The sequence below is a fragment of the Taudactylus pleione genome, unplaced genomic scaffold (genome assembly GCF_031769625.1).
Source record: "Taudactylus pleione unplaced genomic scaffold, aTauple2 ptg000013l, whole genome shotgun sequence".
Taxonomy (NCBI): Eukaryota; Metazoa; Chordata; class Amphibia; order Anura; family Myobatrachidae; genus Taudactylus; species Taudactylus pleione.
Genome location: NW_028284416.1, coordinates 2,973,078 through 2,990,067, shown reverse-complemented (window position 1 = coordinate 2,990,067; position 16,990 = coordinate 2,973,078). Strand labels below are relative to the sequence as shown.

The following is a 16,990-nucleotide window of genomic DNA, read 5'->3' as shown; positions in this document are numbered from 1 at the left end:
CATTTGGGAGCCCTGCTGGATTCGCGTCAGCAAAGGATCTTCCTGACTCCGGAGAAGGTCGCCTCCCTACAGCTGCGGATACGCAGTTGCCTGAGCAGTTGCCGCCTGTCGGTCCATTCGGCTATGAGAGTTCTGGGGTCCATGGTGTCGACATTCGACATGGTGGAATTTGCCCAGTTCCATTCCCGGCCCCTGCAGGGGCTGATTCTATCAGAATGGAACGGGTTACCTCACCGGATCCGCTCTCAGGTGCTGGGGTTGTCTCCGGACGTTCGGCTATCTTTGGCTTGGTGGCTTCAGACAGCTCATCTGGTCGAGGGGCGCCCATTTTGGATCCCGGACTGGGTCCTGCTCACGACGGATGCCAGTCTCCGGGGTTGGGGGGCAGTGACCGGCTCTTTGTCGCTTCAGGGTCGTTGGTCAGCGGAAGAAGCACTTCTCCCCATCAACATCCTGGAACTGCGGGCAGTATACAGGGCCCTGCAGTCATCCGGCCCCGCTCTTCACGGAAGGGCGGTACAGGTGCAGTCCGACAACGCCACCACGGTGGCGTATATCAATCACCAAGGCGGAACTCGCAGTCAGGCAGCGATGTCGGAGGTGTCTCGTATCCTGACTTGGGCGGAGGGTCACATTCCAGCGATCTCGGCGGTCTTCATCCCCGGAGTCCTCAATTGGGAGGCGGACTTCCTCAGCCGTCACGATGTGCATCCCGGGGAATGGTCGCTTCACCCAGAGGTGTTTCAGCTACTCGTGGACAGGTGGGGACTGCCGGAGCTGGACTTGATGGCCTCCCGTCACAATCACAAGTTGCCCGTTTACGGGTCAAGGACAAGAGACGCAGGTGCAAGTCTGGTGGACGCGCTGTCGGTGAAATGGACGTTTCACCTGGCGTATCTGTTTCCTCCGATATCCCTGCTTCCTCGGGTTCTGCGGAAATTCAAGCAGGACGGCGGCATGCTCGTGCTGGTAGCTCCGGCGTGGCCCAGACGTCCTTGGTACTCCGATCTCAGGAGCCTCTACATCGACGCTCCGTACCTTCTTCCTCAGCGTCGGGACCTGTTGTCTCAGGGGCCCTGCCTTTACCCGGATCTGGGTCGGCTGTCTTTGACGGCGTGGCTCTTGAGACAGCCGTCTTGAGGTCTCGGGGCTTCTCCAGTTCGGTTATTGGTACCATGCTCAGGGCACGCAAGCCTGCTTCAGCACGGATTTATCACAGAGTGTGGCACACTTACTTTCAGTGGTGTGAGTCCAGACATTATGATCCTCAGGTGTTCCGAGTTTCTAGGATCTTGGAATTTCTTCAGTCAGGATTGGATCTCGGCTTACGCCTTGCATCTCTGAAGGTTCATGTGTCCGCCTTGTCCGTGTGGTTTCAACGGCGGATTGCAATACTACCAGACGTTCACACCTTTTTCCAAGGTGTTCTCAGGATCCAGCCTCCCTTTGTGCCTCCTGTGGCTCCTTGGGACTTGGCGGTGGTGCTACGGGTCCTGCAGGGTCCTCCGTTTGAGCCTCTTGAGGCGGTGGAGCTCAAGTGGCTGACATTTAAGACGGTTTTTCTCCTGGCAATTGCTTCGGCCAGGAGGGTGTCTGAATTGGGGGCGCTTTCCTGTCGCCCTCCTTTCCTGATTTTTCACCAGGACAGAGCGGTGCTCCGCACTCGTCCTGAGTTTTTGCCCAAAGTGGTCTCGAAGTTCCATATTAATCAGGAACTTGTTGTGCCAGCTTTTCAGTCCCCTGATCTTTCAGCTGGTGAGACTTCCTTAGATGTGGTCCGGGCGCTTAGAATTTATGTAGACCGGACGGCTTCGGTTAGGAAGTCTGATTCCTTGTTTATCCTCTTTGGTTTTCACAAGAGGGGTTGGCCTGCCAACAAACAAACGTTAGCCCGTTGGCTTCGTTCCGTTATTTGTGAGGCTTATGCACAGGAGGGCTTACCTGTGCCAGCCTCTGTTAAGGCTCATTCCACTCGTTCTGTGGGTCCCTCTTGGGCTGCTAGACGTGGCGCTTCTGCTGTTCAGCTGTGTAAGGCGGCCACTTGGTCTTCAATTCAAACGTTTTTGAGGTTCTATGCGTTTGACACCTTTGCCTCTCAGGATGCATCCTTTGGGCGCCGGGTACTCCTTTCAGCACAGGAGCGTCCCCGCCCTTAGTTGTACTGCTTTGGGACATCCCCAAGGTCAACCCTGTGGACCCCCTATGGACCCTGAAGTAGAAAACAAGAGATATGGTAAGAACTTACCTTTGTTATCTCTGTTTCTACGAAGTCCATAGGGTCCACAGGGCGCCCGCCCTGACGCACCTGGCTTCAAATGGGCTGTGTGGCTGGTCACCGGTTTTCCGTCTCCCATTTCTGTGAGTATGGTTTCTTGTGTGTTCCAGTCTTCCTTCTCTCTGTTTAGTCTCCTCCTCCGGCCTTGGCTGCTTACCAACTGAGGTGCTGTGGCCGGGGGCGGGGTATAGAGGAGGACGGACCCAAGTGCATCCTGGGAGCAGCTAAAGCTTTAACTGCGTGGTGCCCATGGATCCAGATCCAGCTATACCCCAAGGTCAACCCTGTGGACCCTATGGACTTCGTAGAAACAGAGATAACAAAGGTAAGTTCTTACCATATCTCTTGTTTTTTCAGTACATACCATTTTAAAATACAAACAAACATAAATTGGGTGCTGGATATGTATGAATTGAACAGCTCCGGGAGCTGACTCCCGGCGCTATTCACTTCGCGTTGAATAGAATCGTGCCCTTAGTGTTCATTCTAGCACCCTGCACCGGTGACAACCTGTGCAATTACTTTTACCTCTCTGGGGTGCTACTCTTTATGCTCTGGTGCTTCTAGCACACTCAGCTAATGTAACAAACCGTTGAGATGCAGACCAGAGTGTACTAGAAGCATCAGCGCAGAGAGCGACACCCCAGGCAGGAAAGAGGAACTGCACAGGTTGTGACACATGCAGGGTGCTAGAGTGAACACTAAAGACTGATCCCTTGACAGCACGTGTGTAATTTTTTTGCTTATGGTTTTTTTTTTATTATTGTACAAATTTATTATTTAAAATTAGTTTTCAAATTTAAACTGATAACGCACCAAAGTCTGACCCAAGCGTCAGGCCTGCCAAGAGGTCTGAAGAAGCTTTGCTAGCATCCTAAAACACTGCTTTATCAAAGTCTGTTTTTAACTCGGAATTTCACAAGTCAGATGTTTAATGACTGTTGTCTCTGACACTGATGTTTTGTCTGTCACTTGGTCTAGTTGTAGTCTCAAAAATGCTAGTTATAGAGCCGATATTAGGTGATAGGAAAGCGAGAGCTTTGATCGGCGTGCGCTGATTTCCCACCAGTAGGATGTCGTCCAGAGAGGGCCAAGCCGCAATACCATGATTCCCGAGGGCAGCCATTATTTTAGCACCTTGAAGTATGAGAGGCCAAACGGCAATCATGTAACCTGGAAATGATTTCCAGGCAGAAGGTGGTAATGGCACGATGGCGAGGCGGTGCCACTTGGATGTGCAGATAGGCATTCTGTGTATAGACGGAAGGAAATCTTTCTCTGTTGCATTGAGTTTACGGACTCCATGCGGGAACGCCTCGCATACAGAGACGGAGTCTCCTCAGTTTGAGAATCGTTCGTTGAAAACCTTCTGACTCCTTTTCTGCCAGACAGTTAAGCTGCCCATCCACTAGGCGATTAAACCTAGCAATTGAGTGATAACGACCGTCGTTATTGCTCAATCGCTTGCTAATCGCCCGCAAATTGGGCAGTTTAATGTAAAAAACGACCAGCGATGCGCGTGCCCGCTGGTCGTTCTTTGCCATCTATCATTGCCAGTACATGCTGGTCAACCTGACGATCACGTCCAGGTTCAGCATGTACGGGGGGATGATGGGTGTGCATACACTGAATGACTGAATGTTCAGTGTGGGCACATCAGACATAGAAACGACAGCACGATTACATGTCGTGTACTGGATGGGCAGCATTAGGCGTAGAATCCGTTTCTTTCTTGAGACCGATACCGAAATTACTCGCTCTTACGACAGCATCTGTACACTAATGTGTAATGGTGGCAGTCAGAGAGATTATAAAATAAAAGTTCTCGCGAGCAACACTGAACATTATCCTGTTTGTGTCATTTATAATATCTTGCACCCAGTAATCTTGTCTGCAGCCTGTCCAGGCTTTCGCTTACTTGTCAATTTTGACACCCAGCAAACTGAGGCCACAGAAGCCAGGAGTCATTGTGAATTCTTTTGATCGTCGTCCTCTGCTGGGACAAATGGGCGGTTTAGATGCAGTTCCCATATACTGTTAATTTCCTAGATAATGGGTACGAGCTTCTTTGAACTGTTGTGTTGAGGAAGCCAAGAAAGTTTTCCTTTCCTCTTATGGAATAAGAGGAACTTGCATTCAGTTGTGTGTTTTTTTTTGTTGTTTTTTTAAGCTGGGCTCATTAATGGGCGCCCAATGTAGCAATTCAATTGTTTTGGGCGCCCATTAATTATCACGCTTGTCGCAGCCGAATTGGATCGGGTTTAGCCGCATAAAACGACTAAACCAGTCTAAAGTCCAGGTTAGGTCCTCCAAACCACTGACTTATCGCACATTTCTGCTTGCCACCTCAGGAGGCAGCAAGCAGAAATACCGGCGCCTATCGCGCCCGAAGGACGCAACAGTTAAATTGCTCCGTTGGGCACCCATTAGTCAAAGCTGCCAGAGAAATCAATTGAATTGCCCCCTGGGAGTTTTAAATCCCTGTGTGCAATTGCCTTCTAAACAAAATATCCTCCAAGGTGGGAAGTGTAGGTAAACGATTATGAAGCCTGCCCGAGTATGCAGCCAAAGGGCGCTCTCCTATCCGCTAGTGTTGAAGCTGTGATTGTAGCCGAAAACCCGACAGTATCTAGCGATACCTCACAGGGAACAATTCAGCGCCTTGCTTCACTATTTCCTTGCTCTTCAGTAAGTTTTCCCGACTTATTTTCACCTTATCTTGTTACGTATGGAGATCTGTTCCAGATTTTATCACACAATAGTGTTCCTGCCAGGCTGTGTTTAGCGAGGCGCCGCACCCTGGCCTTTTAGCGGCACCCCGCTAAAAGCAGCCTGCCCTGTGCCTTTACCATCCGCGGGCTGCGGTGTCCTGCGCGTGGCAAAACTAGTGTTGACCGATCGCCTGATCACCCTGAGGGCAGAGCTTGAGGGAAGCTCAGCACCTCCATAAGTGACGGGCACCCCCCCAAAGCGTGACAAATTGGGGGCGTGTCCCCTCCCCGGTTGGCCACGCCCCTTTTCCAACTGATCCCATTCTATTTGTGCCTATATCGCTATGAGGGATGAATCGCAGGAGCGGGCCGTAGGGGAAAGTGAATTACAGGAGGTGATCGTAGAGAAATAAAATCAGGTGATAGTAGGAAATGAGTGTTGGGGGGGGGGGGGGGCTCGCTGTAAGTGTTGCTAGGAATCAAATACAAGAGAGGGTGGAGGGGGACATTTCGGGGTCAGTCACACAGGCCCTATACCCATTTTAATATGCCCGCAAATGTGTGTTATTGGCCGCAGGTCCGGGAACCGTGGGTATCTACAGCCTCTCAGTCTTGAGAACTCTGGGCCTGATTCAGAGACGCTCGCTATTTGCGGTCGTTCGTTCAAAAACAAGGGGTGGCTATTCAAATGAACCGTTCGCTCATTGCGGTCTGTTCACGCCTCTAAGTCTGAACGAGCGAGCAAAACTTGCGGTTGTAATTTTGAAAAATACGCCCCCTGGCCGCACGCACCATACGTCATGTCCGCTATTTATTAGATTAATCGAGTACATCGAACAGCGTTTGAACTGCTCGCTATTCTTGTGGTTGGTTTTTCCTACCACTATATTGCGAGCAGTTCTGACTATAAAATAACCCAGTGACGTGGTCAGTGACGCTGCTGTTTTAATTATGCACACCCATAAAACGCCCGTTTTGACCTTTAAGCACGCCTGCGTTCTTAATTCCACTCCCCGTTTTCAAGCTCCTTCCCCTGTTACCACCCACATACGCCTCCTCCTGTCACTCAAAATAGCAGGCATTCGCTATATAGCGAACAAACGATTTTCGGCGGCACTGACTGGTTCGCGCATGCGTATTACAGTCCGTACGCATGCGCAGATGTGCGAACATCGGTCAGAACGAACGAGCGGACGCTTACGAGCGGCTCTGAATCAGGGCCCCTGTACATGAAACTATTAGGCACGTTGGTCTTGTGTCGGAGAACCATTGTCTTGCCAGATGTTTCACTGTTTGCAGCCGTGCAGTGACCAAGATTGATGACTTCACTGCTCTCCACAGGAAGGACATTTACTCCCTCTCCCATCCGTTTATAAATCCAGGTTATTGGAATCCCCTGCCTGCTGTGTTCTGTGCGTCTCTGCACGTGTGCATTCTCTACGCTGGAGCAGATGCTCACGATTGGTTGCTGGAGCAGTTTTACTTTTTGTAGCTGCCTATCCCTGCAGAGTGAGTGCAGCAAATAGGACGCTTAACATGGCCTTCAGAATCCCCTGTGTGTGCAGGCAATGTCGTGTGCTGGTGCATGAACGGCATGGATTGACCCCGGGGGGGGGGGGGGGGGGGGGATGGAAGAGAGAGGCTGCCTGCTGGTGTCATTTCTCTGCTTTAGATGTCAGCGCATTGCAGGGTGTTCCCTGCCTGCTGCACTTCCTCCCACAGCAGTCTGTCTCGTGGGCCGGGATACAAGGAATGTAATGAGTCACAGATTCTAGCCCAGGGTAGACGAAAAAGAGCATCCATGTGCGTCCCCGATGTGACTGTGCCCCCCGCACATTACGGCAGCTGCTCCAGGCTCTGTGACAAATCTACCCTCTGCTCCTGTTTCAGTTCCAGGCATTTCCCGTCGCCATGACCGAATGCTGGTACGACTGGCCTATTCTGGGCCCCGGCTGGAAACGACGGACGGTAACCCGTAAATCGGGAGCATCATGTGGTCTCTCGGACACGTACTACCAGAGGTAATGCTGGACGGAATCTTTATTTTGTTGTTCCTTTGTTTATGGATTTTATCGCCTAGCAGCTTACCTAGAATTGTCAGCCAATAGGATCATTTGCTGTCGTTTGTCGCTGTCATTTGTGAGCAGGATAGGCCGGAGCATAGCTTATGGATGAGATGAGGATGTTGTGCTCAAATGTAACTGTGGCCGCTTTATGTTGTTAGCCCCACTGGAAAACGCTTCCGAAGCAAGACGGAGATGTCAAAGTACGTAGGGGATTCCATCGACCTGTCTTTCTTTGACTTTAAGAACGGTACCGTGTATCCACATGGGAAGGTAAGACCCGTCTTCGTTCACTGGCAGAGTAACGTGCGCAGTTCTGTCCAGTCTGGCACACTGGGGGGTGTTTATGAAAACTGTTCCACGGGGAACACTGTATAAAAGATGGCGATGAACTTGGCAACCAATCTGAAGTTTGTCTTACTTTTTTTTTTTTTTTTTTTTTTTTTAAACTGCCCTGAAAATATGACCGCTAGATCCTGGTCACGATGGCCAACACCTCTTTTTTTACACAATCACTTGCAGATTTTTTTTTTATCGTCTCATGTTGTCTTATTTCAGCGGAGACCTCCTAGGAAGCCTTGCTCGTCCCCCAAATCTGCCACTGAATCCCCAGCCAAAAAGCAGCATTTGTCCTTTCCACTGACTCCCACCCAAATCCAGGAGAATAACCAGGAGAAGGAGCCAGTGGACATGTAAGTTCAGTAAGGCCTGGGAGAAAAAGACCCTTTAGAGCAATATTGCAGGAGAGGGATCACTATAGAAGTACAGCGGAGGGGCAGGTGGTCCAGATGCGATAAGAGAGCAGCATTATCGGGTGGAATGATGGCAAAGAGGATCAGGGTTTATGTATGAGTAGTATATGGTGGAATGGTGCAGTAAGAAGGGGGTATATAGTAAGAAGCAGGAATTGGTATAGGGTGGAATGATGCAGTAAGAAGAGCGTATATGGTAAGAAGCAGGAATTGGTATAGGGTGGAATGATGCAGTAAGAAGAGCGTATATAGTAAGAGAAGCAGGCTTAGCAGGAATTAGTATAGGGTGGAATGATGCAGTAAGAAGGGGGTATATAGTAAGAAGCAGGAATTGGTATAGGGTGGAATGATGTAGTAAGAAGGGGGTAATATAGTAAGAGAAAGCAGGCTTAGCAGGAATTGGTATAGGGTGGAATGATGCAGTAAGAAGGGCGTGTATAGTAAGAAGCAGGAATTGGTATAGGGTGGAATGATGCATTAAGAAGGGGGTATATAGTAAGAAGCAGGAATTGGTATAGGGTGGAATGATGCAGTAAGAAGGGGGTATATAGTAAGAGAAGCAGGCTTAGCAGGAATTGGTATAGGGTGGAATGATGCAGTAAGAAGGGCTTGTACAGTAAGAGAAGCAGGCTTAGCAGGAATTGGTATAGGGTGGAATGATGCAGTAAGAAGAGCGTATATAGTAAGAGAAGCAGGCTTAGCAGGAATTGGTATAGGGTGGAATGATGCAGTAAGAAGAGCGTATATAGTAAGAGAAGCAGGCTTAGCAGGAATTGGTATAGGGTGGAATGATGCAGTAAGAAGGGGGTATATAGTTAGAGAAGCAGGCTTAGCAGGAATTGGTATAGGGTGGAATGATGCAGTAAGAAGGGCTTGTACAGTAAGAGAAGCAGGCTTAGCAGGAATTAGTATAGGGTGGAATGATGCAGTAAGAAGGGGGTATATAGCAAGAGAAGCAGGCTTAGCAGGAATTGGTATAGGGTGGAATGATGCAGTAAGAAGAGCGTATATAGTAAGAGAAGCAGGCTTAGCAGGAATTGGTATAGGGTGGAATGATGCAGTAAGAAGGGCGTGTATAGTAAGAAGCAGGAATTGTTATAGGGTGGAATGATGCATTAAGAAGAGCGTATATAGTAAGAGAAGCAGGCTTAGCAGGAATTGGTATAGGGTGGAATGATGCAGTAAGAAGGGCGTATATAGTAAGAAGCAGGAATTGGTATAGGGTGGAATGATGCAGTAAGAAGGGCTTGTACAGTAAGAGAAGCAGGCTTAGCAGGAATTGGTATAGGGTGGAATGATGCAGTAAGAAGGGCGTGTATAGTAAGAAGCAGGAATTGGTATAGGGTGGAATGATGCAGTAAGAAGAGCGTATATAGTAAGAGAAGCAGGCTTAGCAGGAATTAGTATAGGGTGGAATGATGCAGTAAGAAGGGGGTATATAGTAAGAGAAGCAGGCTTAGCAGGAATTGGTATAGGGTGGAATGATGCAGTAAGAAGGGCGTATATAGTAAGAGAAGCACTCTTAGCAGGAATTAGTATAGGGTGGAATGATGCAGTAAGAAGGGGGTAATATAGTAAGAGAAGCAGGCTTAGCAGGAATTAGTATAGGGTGGAATGATGCAGTAAGAAGGGCGTATATAGTAAGAGAAGCAGGCTTAGCAGGAATTGGTATAGGGTGGAATGATGCAGTAAGAATGGGGGTATATAGTAAGAGAAGCAGGCTTAGCAGGAATTGGTATAGGGTGGAATGATGCAGTAAGAAGGGGGTATGTAGTAAGAGAAGCAGGCTTAGCAGGAATTGGTATAGGGTGGAATGATGCAGTAAGAAGGGGGTATATAGTAAGAGAAGCAGGCTTAGCAGGAATTGGTATAGGGTGGAATGATGCAGTAAGAAGGGGGTATATAGTAAGAGAAGCAGGCTTAGCAGGAATTGGTATAGGGTGGAATGGTGCAGTAAGAAGGGGGTAATATAGTAAGAGAAGCAGGCTTAGCAGGAATTAGTATAGGGTGGAATGATGCAGTAAGAAGGGGGTATATAGTAAGAGAAGCAGGCTTAGCAGGAATTGGTATAGGGTGGAATGATGCAGTAAGAAGGGGGTATATAGTAAGAGAAGCAGGCTTAGCAGGAATTGGTATAGGGTGGAATGGTGCAGTAAGAAGGGGGTATATAGCAAGAGAAGCAGGCTTAGCAGGAATTGGTATAGGGTGGAATGATGCAGTAAGAAGGGGGTATATACTATGAGAAGCAGCCTTATCAGGAATTAGTATAGGGTGAAATGGTGCAGTAAGAGAAACAGGTTACCTAGCGATGTGGAGGTTATGTAACCAGGACTAGGTAATAGCGGGACATGCACATTTAATGATCTCTCTCTCTCTCTCTCTCTCTCTCTCTCTCTCTAGCTGTTGCACTGGTTGCAACATCTGGTTTACCGTTGAGTTTGGTAAAGTAAAGCACACGGTGTGGTACTGTTCTGACTGCAGAGGTGAGTGGTCACTACAGAGTAACAAGTAATATAACCTGCTTTGTACAGTTTGTTTATTTGGAGGGTGATGTGTTTGCAGATATCCTCTTCATACTGCATTCTTGATGTTGCTGGGGTAATTGTAGGCCCAGAAATACACAGAAGATGTTACAGGGGTGGATGGAGACCCGTATGGGCCTAGGGTAGTATACAGGAATGACCTGCTGGATGTAATCACTCCTCTGTTACCCGATAAGGGGGGACTGCAGTAGTCTCTGTATATTTAGTCATAGCGTTAGACAGTGGCCTTGAAAGTTGGGGCTATAGAGTCATTGCTGTGACTAATGTTCCAAGCTGTGTGATGGGAAGTGACTGGGGGATAGCAGCATCCGAATTGCCCCCCACGCTGGGATTTATATCGCCGTGCTTCCATTCAAAGCAAACAATGCCTGTGCTCTGCTGCTGTCAGGTGGGGGGAGGCGATGAGCCTGAAAGGACATTGCCAGAAGATAGAGAGAGAGGTCGCAGTACAGGCTCCCGAGTCCCTGTCCCCAAATATAGTTAAAAAAAAAAAAAAAAATGGAGCAATTTGCACCATAGTAAATCCATGTTGCACTGCAGGCGGAGCAGAGCTTTATAAGGGGTATATTTACTAAATTGCGGGTTTTTAGAAGTGGAGATGTTGCCCATAGCAACCAATCTCAGATCTAGCTATTATCTTCTAGAAGGTGCTAGATAAATGATAAGTAGAAGCTGATTGGTTGCTATGGTCAACATTTCTAAAAACCAGTGCTTTCGTAAATGTCCCTTTCCTAACTAGGGGGTATGTGTCCTAGCCTATAGCTAAAATACAGTTTGCTACATGCAAAAGCTGCCGGTATTTTCCCTGCATGCAAAAAAATAAAGGCATTTGCACCCCCCCCCCCCCCCCCCGCATTACAACAGATTGCGCCTCTTTCTTTTTAATTTGCTCCTAACTGTGTGTTCATTTTTACGGCAAGGTGCAGGCTACATCCAACCTGCAGAGAGAGCGTCTTCCTAGTTTGGTCTCATCAGTGCAGGGCGGGTTATCCTTACCGTGGTTCATTTTATGCCGGTGACCATATATTATACTTCTTATTTTCAGCTTCCAGAAGAGCTTTAAAGAAACATCAGAAGCTTTTAAAGGTTTGTACACTTTACATTGTGGTTCATAGCTGTATTAGAAAGGACAGTGCTTACATTAGGTGTCTGTTGGCTTTTAATATGGAATGGTTTGTGTTTGGGAAGTGACGAATGCCGCAATAAGGTTTTGTATTTAAATCGTCCATAAGTATCGGTATCTGGCAACCGGTACGCCTCCCACTGTTACGTAGACTTTTCAGTAATATACACCAAGCCGCCATAACATTCAAACCACTGACGGGTGAAGAGAATAACATTGATTATCTCGTTACAGTGGCACATGTCAAGGAGGTGGAATATATTATGCAGCAAGTGAACCCTCAGTTCTTGAAGTTGATGTGTAAAGGCCCCCATACATCAGCAATTGATTGCAGCAATCGTGCAATCTGCAATCGATTGTGTCTAAAAAGGGAAAGATTTTTTTATACACAATCGATTGCAAATTGCACGATTGCTGCAATCAATTGCTGATGTATGGGGGCCTTTAAAAGCAGGAAAATTGGACAAATGTAAGGATCTGAGTGACTTTGACAAGGGCCAGATTGTGATGGGTAAGAGCATCTCCAAAACGTCAGGTCTTGTGTGGTGTTCCCGGTATGCAGTGGTTAATGCCTACCAAAGTGGTCCAAGGAAGGACAACCAAACCAGCGACAGGGTGCCCAAGGCTCATTGATGAGTATGGGGAGGGATGGCTAGCCCGTCTGGTCCGATCCCACAGAAGAGCTGCTGTAGCACAAATTGCAGAATAAGTTAATGCTGTCTATGGTAGAAAGGTGGCAGAACACACAGCGCATCGCAGCTTGCCGCAGACCGGGCAGAGTGCCCTTTCAGACCCCTGTCCACCGAAAGCACCGACAATTGGCACATAAGCGTCAGAGCTGGACCATGTGGCTATGAAAGAAGGTTCCCCGGTCTGATGAATCGCACTTCCTTTTACATCATGTGGACGGCCGTGTGCATGTGCGTCATTACCTGGGGAAGAGATGGCACAAGAATGCACAGCGATTTCTTAAACTTAACATGTCTAAGACTGAGCTGATCATCCTCCCACCCTCCCGCATTACCTCGCTTCCCACAATCTAATTATCTATTAACGGCACAACTATCTCCTCTAGACCCCAAGTGCGCTGTCTTGGAGTTATCCTTTATTCCTCTCCCTCCTTCAAAACACATTCAGCACCCATCACAGTCCTGCCGCTTCCATCTCAAAAATATTTCCAGGATCAGACCCTTTCTCACCTTGGAGGCAACTAAGACCCTCATCCACTCACTAGTCCTCTCCAGAATGGACTATTGTAACCTCTTATCTGGCCTCCCTGACTCCCATCTCTCTCCTCTCCAGTCTGTCCTCAATGCTGCTGCTCGGCTTATCTTCCTCACCAAACGCTCTACATCTGCCTCCCCTCTCCTACAAGCCCTACACTGGCTCCCCTTCCCCTTCAGAAATCTATTCAAGCATCTTACGCTCACCTACAAGGCCCTCACCCAATCCTCTCCCATTTACATCTCTGATCTCCTATCACTCCACACTCCTGCACACACACTTTGCTCAACAAAAGCACGCCGCTTCTCCTGCCAACTGATTACTTCCTCCCACTCCTGCCTCCAAGATTTTGCCCGTGCTGCTCCCTACCTCTGGAACTCTCTACCTCTCCCTATCTGAGACTCTCCACCTCTCTACAAATCTTCAAATGGGCCCTCAAAACCCACTACTTCGTCAAGGCCTTCCAGCTCTCCTCCTAACCTGCTGCTCCATGCTACCCCATCTGTGTCACCCCTGTTGTCTGCACCTCCCCTTTAGAATGTAAGCTCTAACGAGCAGGTCCCCTCACATTCTTCTCCTTTCCTCACTCATACGATCATCTACTTCAAACTCCCCACGAGGGCACTTGGTAGCTGATGCCCTGCTGCTTATTTTTGTATTATGACTGCTATTGCAGCAATGTATATAAACTATATCCATGGCCAGCATTGTTTTGTAATAGAATAATAAGAGTGTGTGCTCTGCACTTTGTAAGAATGTATATAGCTGCTCGGTATTATACATAGGTAACTAAATACAAATCTTTAAACCAAGCACTCCTAAAAAAGCATATAGAAAAGACAAACTCTAAACACATCCCAAAACAAACCATATATGTAGTTTTTCTATAGATGTAAAAAAGTGCTTGTGCTTATTGTGTATAGCAGCTCAAGGTCAATAGTAATAATAGATTTGGGCGCTATATAAAATACTAATAATCATATAAGCATCTTTATCACATTTATTATAAATGTAATGTTTATAGTCTTTTTTTCAGACCAATTATAGGAGTGGGTAGTAAAAGCAGCAATGTCCAGATGGTATCCTGCACCTGTCAATAGTCCGTGGTGCCAGACCCTAACTGTCCCTACCTTCCTACCGGTAATGGTTTCCTCCTCTCAGTGTATCTCCGGCAGCGCGTGGGAAGCCGCGGCGTGTGGTGGTGTCATCAGCCGCCGAACGGCTCACGCAGACCTGGCAGGAGACCTCTGAATACTTTCTCCCTCTGGGGATTCCTCTTCTCGTCACGGCTCCAACAGCATGTGGAGACCGCGACGCTTGATGGTGACGTCAGATGCCGAGCGGCTCACTCGGACCTGGTGGTAGACTTGCTGTTTAGGTTCCCTCTATTCTCCTTTAAACTCCAACGCGTTCCGAACCTAAGGCGGTTCTTTTTCAAGGATAAGTGTGGTACTATAAGTCGCTGCTTTTGTGTTTGCTCACTTGTTTATGCACTTTGTGAGGCGCTGCGGAACCCTTGTGCCGCCATATAAAGGATGATGATGATACTACATGGGAACAAGGAAAGCCGGCAGAGGCAGTGTGGCTTGAATGTTATGGCTAATGGGTGTATATCTGACCTGAGTTCTTTTACTGTTGCTGTGACTGTTGTCATGTTTCGGCGGTAGATCAGGCAGACCGTACGGGCCTGTTTGGTAGCAGGCTATAATGCCCTATAAATGTAGGGGCTCTGCTGTCAGCCCGGTCTGCCAGTGTAGCTTGCACAACCTCCTCTCACTGCTTTCCCTCCTGCGCAGAACACCGGCTGCGGGACCTGCTCCGCCTGCAAGTTGTCCGAGAACTGCGGCTACTGCACAGTGTGTCTCCTCCGCTCCCACAACCCAGAATACGGCAGCTCCTGGAAGTGCGTGAAAAGACGGTGCCTGCAGGTAATCCGCAAGGTTAGACGGCTCGGAGAAGTGACCACCTCTGTCTGCACATGGCAATGACCTGTAGAAACCTGAAGAAAGCTCAGACCCGGGTGACCGGCTACTCCCATATGGTTACCAGGCTTTCTGTGTAGCAACTTGGGGACAGTAAGACCAATTATGATAACTAAAGTGCTTTTTCCATATTATTTTAGAGTGTAAAAAGAGATATGTAAATAAAGTGCTGCAGCATACAATACATGGGGGGGAGGGGGGGTGGACTTTCTCAGAATTATGGCAGCCTGCAGTGTACAACTGTTTCTCCTTCATCCACTAGGGGACACTGGAGTTCAAGACAGTGGGGTATAGACGGTGGTAGAGTAGAGCCTGGCACTTTAAATAATTTAGAAGTGTGACTGGCTCCTCCCCCTCTATGCCCCATCAGCCCCAGTTTTTAGAATGTGCCCGAGAGAGCCGGTAGCACATCAGGCTGTCTCCAGCCTTTCCATAAATTTTTATCTTTTTCTTTTGTTTTATAAACAAGCATTGAGGACAGGCAGACTGCTTGCTGTGGCAGTCTGCCTGCTACGGGGGAGCCGCCGGGAGGGTACCGCCACGGCTACTGCAGCCTGTGTCCGGTGACCCTGAGAAGGGGGCTTACAGATGGTGTCATCAGACACTGCGAGGACCCGCCACAGCTGACACTGGCTCGTGTCCGGGTTTCCTCGCCGCCCCCTCAGCCCAGCATCCCGGCCGCAACAGCTTGTAAGTATAACCACTGCTCTGCATTAGCAGGAGCAGTGGATGAATAGCTGGGCTCAGTGACATGCTGTTACTGTTAGCAGAACCCTTGACTACCTCCCCACCCGAATTCTCCACAGAGGGTGGTTTTTAAAGAAACGGGTGGCGGATTAATTGGCGCGTCCTGCACACCAGCGGCGCTATTTTAGTAAGGGCTCTCCCTCTCTGCACTCCCTTACAGAAGTTGTTTGGGAGAGTATATGACAGCGCGGTGCTGTCGTGCTGAACCCTTTTTGGTCGGGGCTTCACTCCTGTACGCTCCTTTATACGGAGACTGGATCGCCTTCCCGGCCCACCTCTTATAAAGTAGGTGACTGCTCTGGAGGCATTAACTTGGCCTGGGCACAGCTCTGCATTCTAATGCAGGAAATGCCCTTTGTACCTTCCAGCAGCTCTTCTCTAATACAAAGGAGAAGACGCCGCGTCCCTCTGTACTTACAGCGGGAGCGCTGTGCATCGCTCTGGTACGAGCTGCAGGCGCACGCTCTTAGCATGGGGAGGGACGCTAAAGTGCTCCCTTACATAGCGGTGTATTCCCACCTTTCCAGCTGGTGCTGAGGCGGGCAGCTAAAGCACAGCAGGGTGAAACAAAGGGCGCCAAGCGACCAGCCAGCGCTACAGCAATAGACCGGCTGGGATTATGGAGACTGGGGGCGGGGCTTAGCGATAGCGCAGCTCTCCCAATATACCAGCGCGGGGACCAGATGCTTACACTGTAGAGCTCCCGATATCCGCGGGTCAGCCCTGAAGCAATTGTTATAAAGCTACTATATTCACATTCCTTGTATGACTATTTGCTAATAATTGGGAAAACCTGTTTGTAGCCCTAACTGGGGTTATCACTGCAGATATATCCCTTCTTTACTTGGGGATAACTAATGCATTCTATGTCTATATACAGCTACCCTTCTCAGTATAGATTCCGGTACGCCATATTATTGTCTTGTAATGAGCCTCTACAGTGTCCCCTAGGTACATTCCTATCATTACATAGGGAATCCAGGTTCTATTCCTTCCTCAGGGCTTAATTTGTTACATTACAACAGACTGCAGATACTACTCCTAAGCCTAAACGCCAAGGGCCATCCGCTGATATAGGCAGGGTGAGGCCTGGGTTGTATTAGAGGTTCAAATTTAATCCCTCTCGTTGTGACCACTATAAATGTCAGGGTCACTGGTGGGGGTCCATCATCATCAAATATGTGATATTTCTATGTGTATCTTGACCGGTAAAGGGTCTTAATTAATTTCTTTTGCTATCCTACCTCTTGGCTAATGAGCATTTTACCATTATAAGTGTTAATGTAAGGATACTTGCACTAGGTATATGTATAATCTATATATGGATGCACATCCCTAATGGAGTCCTGTTGTACGACCTTCTTGTCTCCGCTAACATTCTGCTAGTCTCTACAGTATTTTCTTCTGCAACATATCCAGACTGAAATCTGCGCTGTAGAGCATTGGTTCGTAGCCACTGAAGCTACTCGCTATACCTGACAAGGTGGGTTGATGCGAGATGGAAAAGGTCAGTGACTTTCTACATAGCATCCAGAGGGCTTCTGCTCACTCACAGGTGAGTGGACTTACT

General features: G+C 48.4%; 1 protein-coding gene across 5 annotated transcripts in view; it reads left to right on the top strand.

Annotated features, from left to right (window-relative positions):
- Positions 1 to 16,990, top strand: part of LOC148542320 (methyl-CpG-binding domain protein 1-like) — a 45,410-nt gene that overhangs the window by 11,126 nt on the left and 17,294 nt on the right. For 4 of the 5 annotated variants that reach the window (XM_088470116.1, XM_088470088.1, XM_088470107.1 and 1 more), the window contains exons 2-7: positions 6,877 to 7,007; positions 7,211 to 7,322; positions 7,608 to 7,741; positions 10,202 to 10,284; positions 11,390 to 11,430; positions 14,488 to 14,631. In XM_088470116.1, the coding sequence (XP_088326242.1) occupies positions 6,898 to 7,007; positions 7,211 to 7,322; positions 7,608 to 7,741; positions 10,202 to 10,284; positions 11,390 to 11,430; positions 14,488 to 14,631 (624 nt within the window). In that variant the 5' untranslated portion in view covers positions 6,877 to 6,897. The remainder of the gene's footprint in view (positions 1 to 6,876; positions 7,008 to 7,210; positions 7,323 to 7,607; positions 7,742 to 10,201; positions 10,285 to 11,389; positions 11,431 to 14,487; positions 14,632 to 16,990) is intronic. The other variant, XM_088470082.1, reaches the window with a different exon arrangement.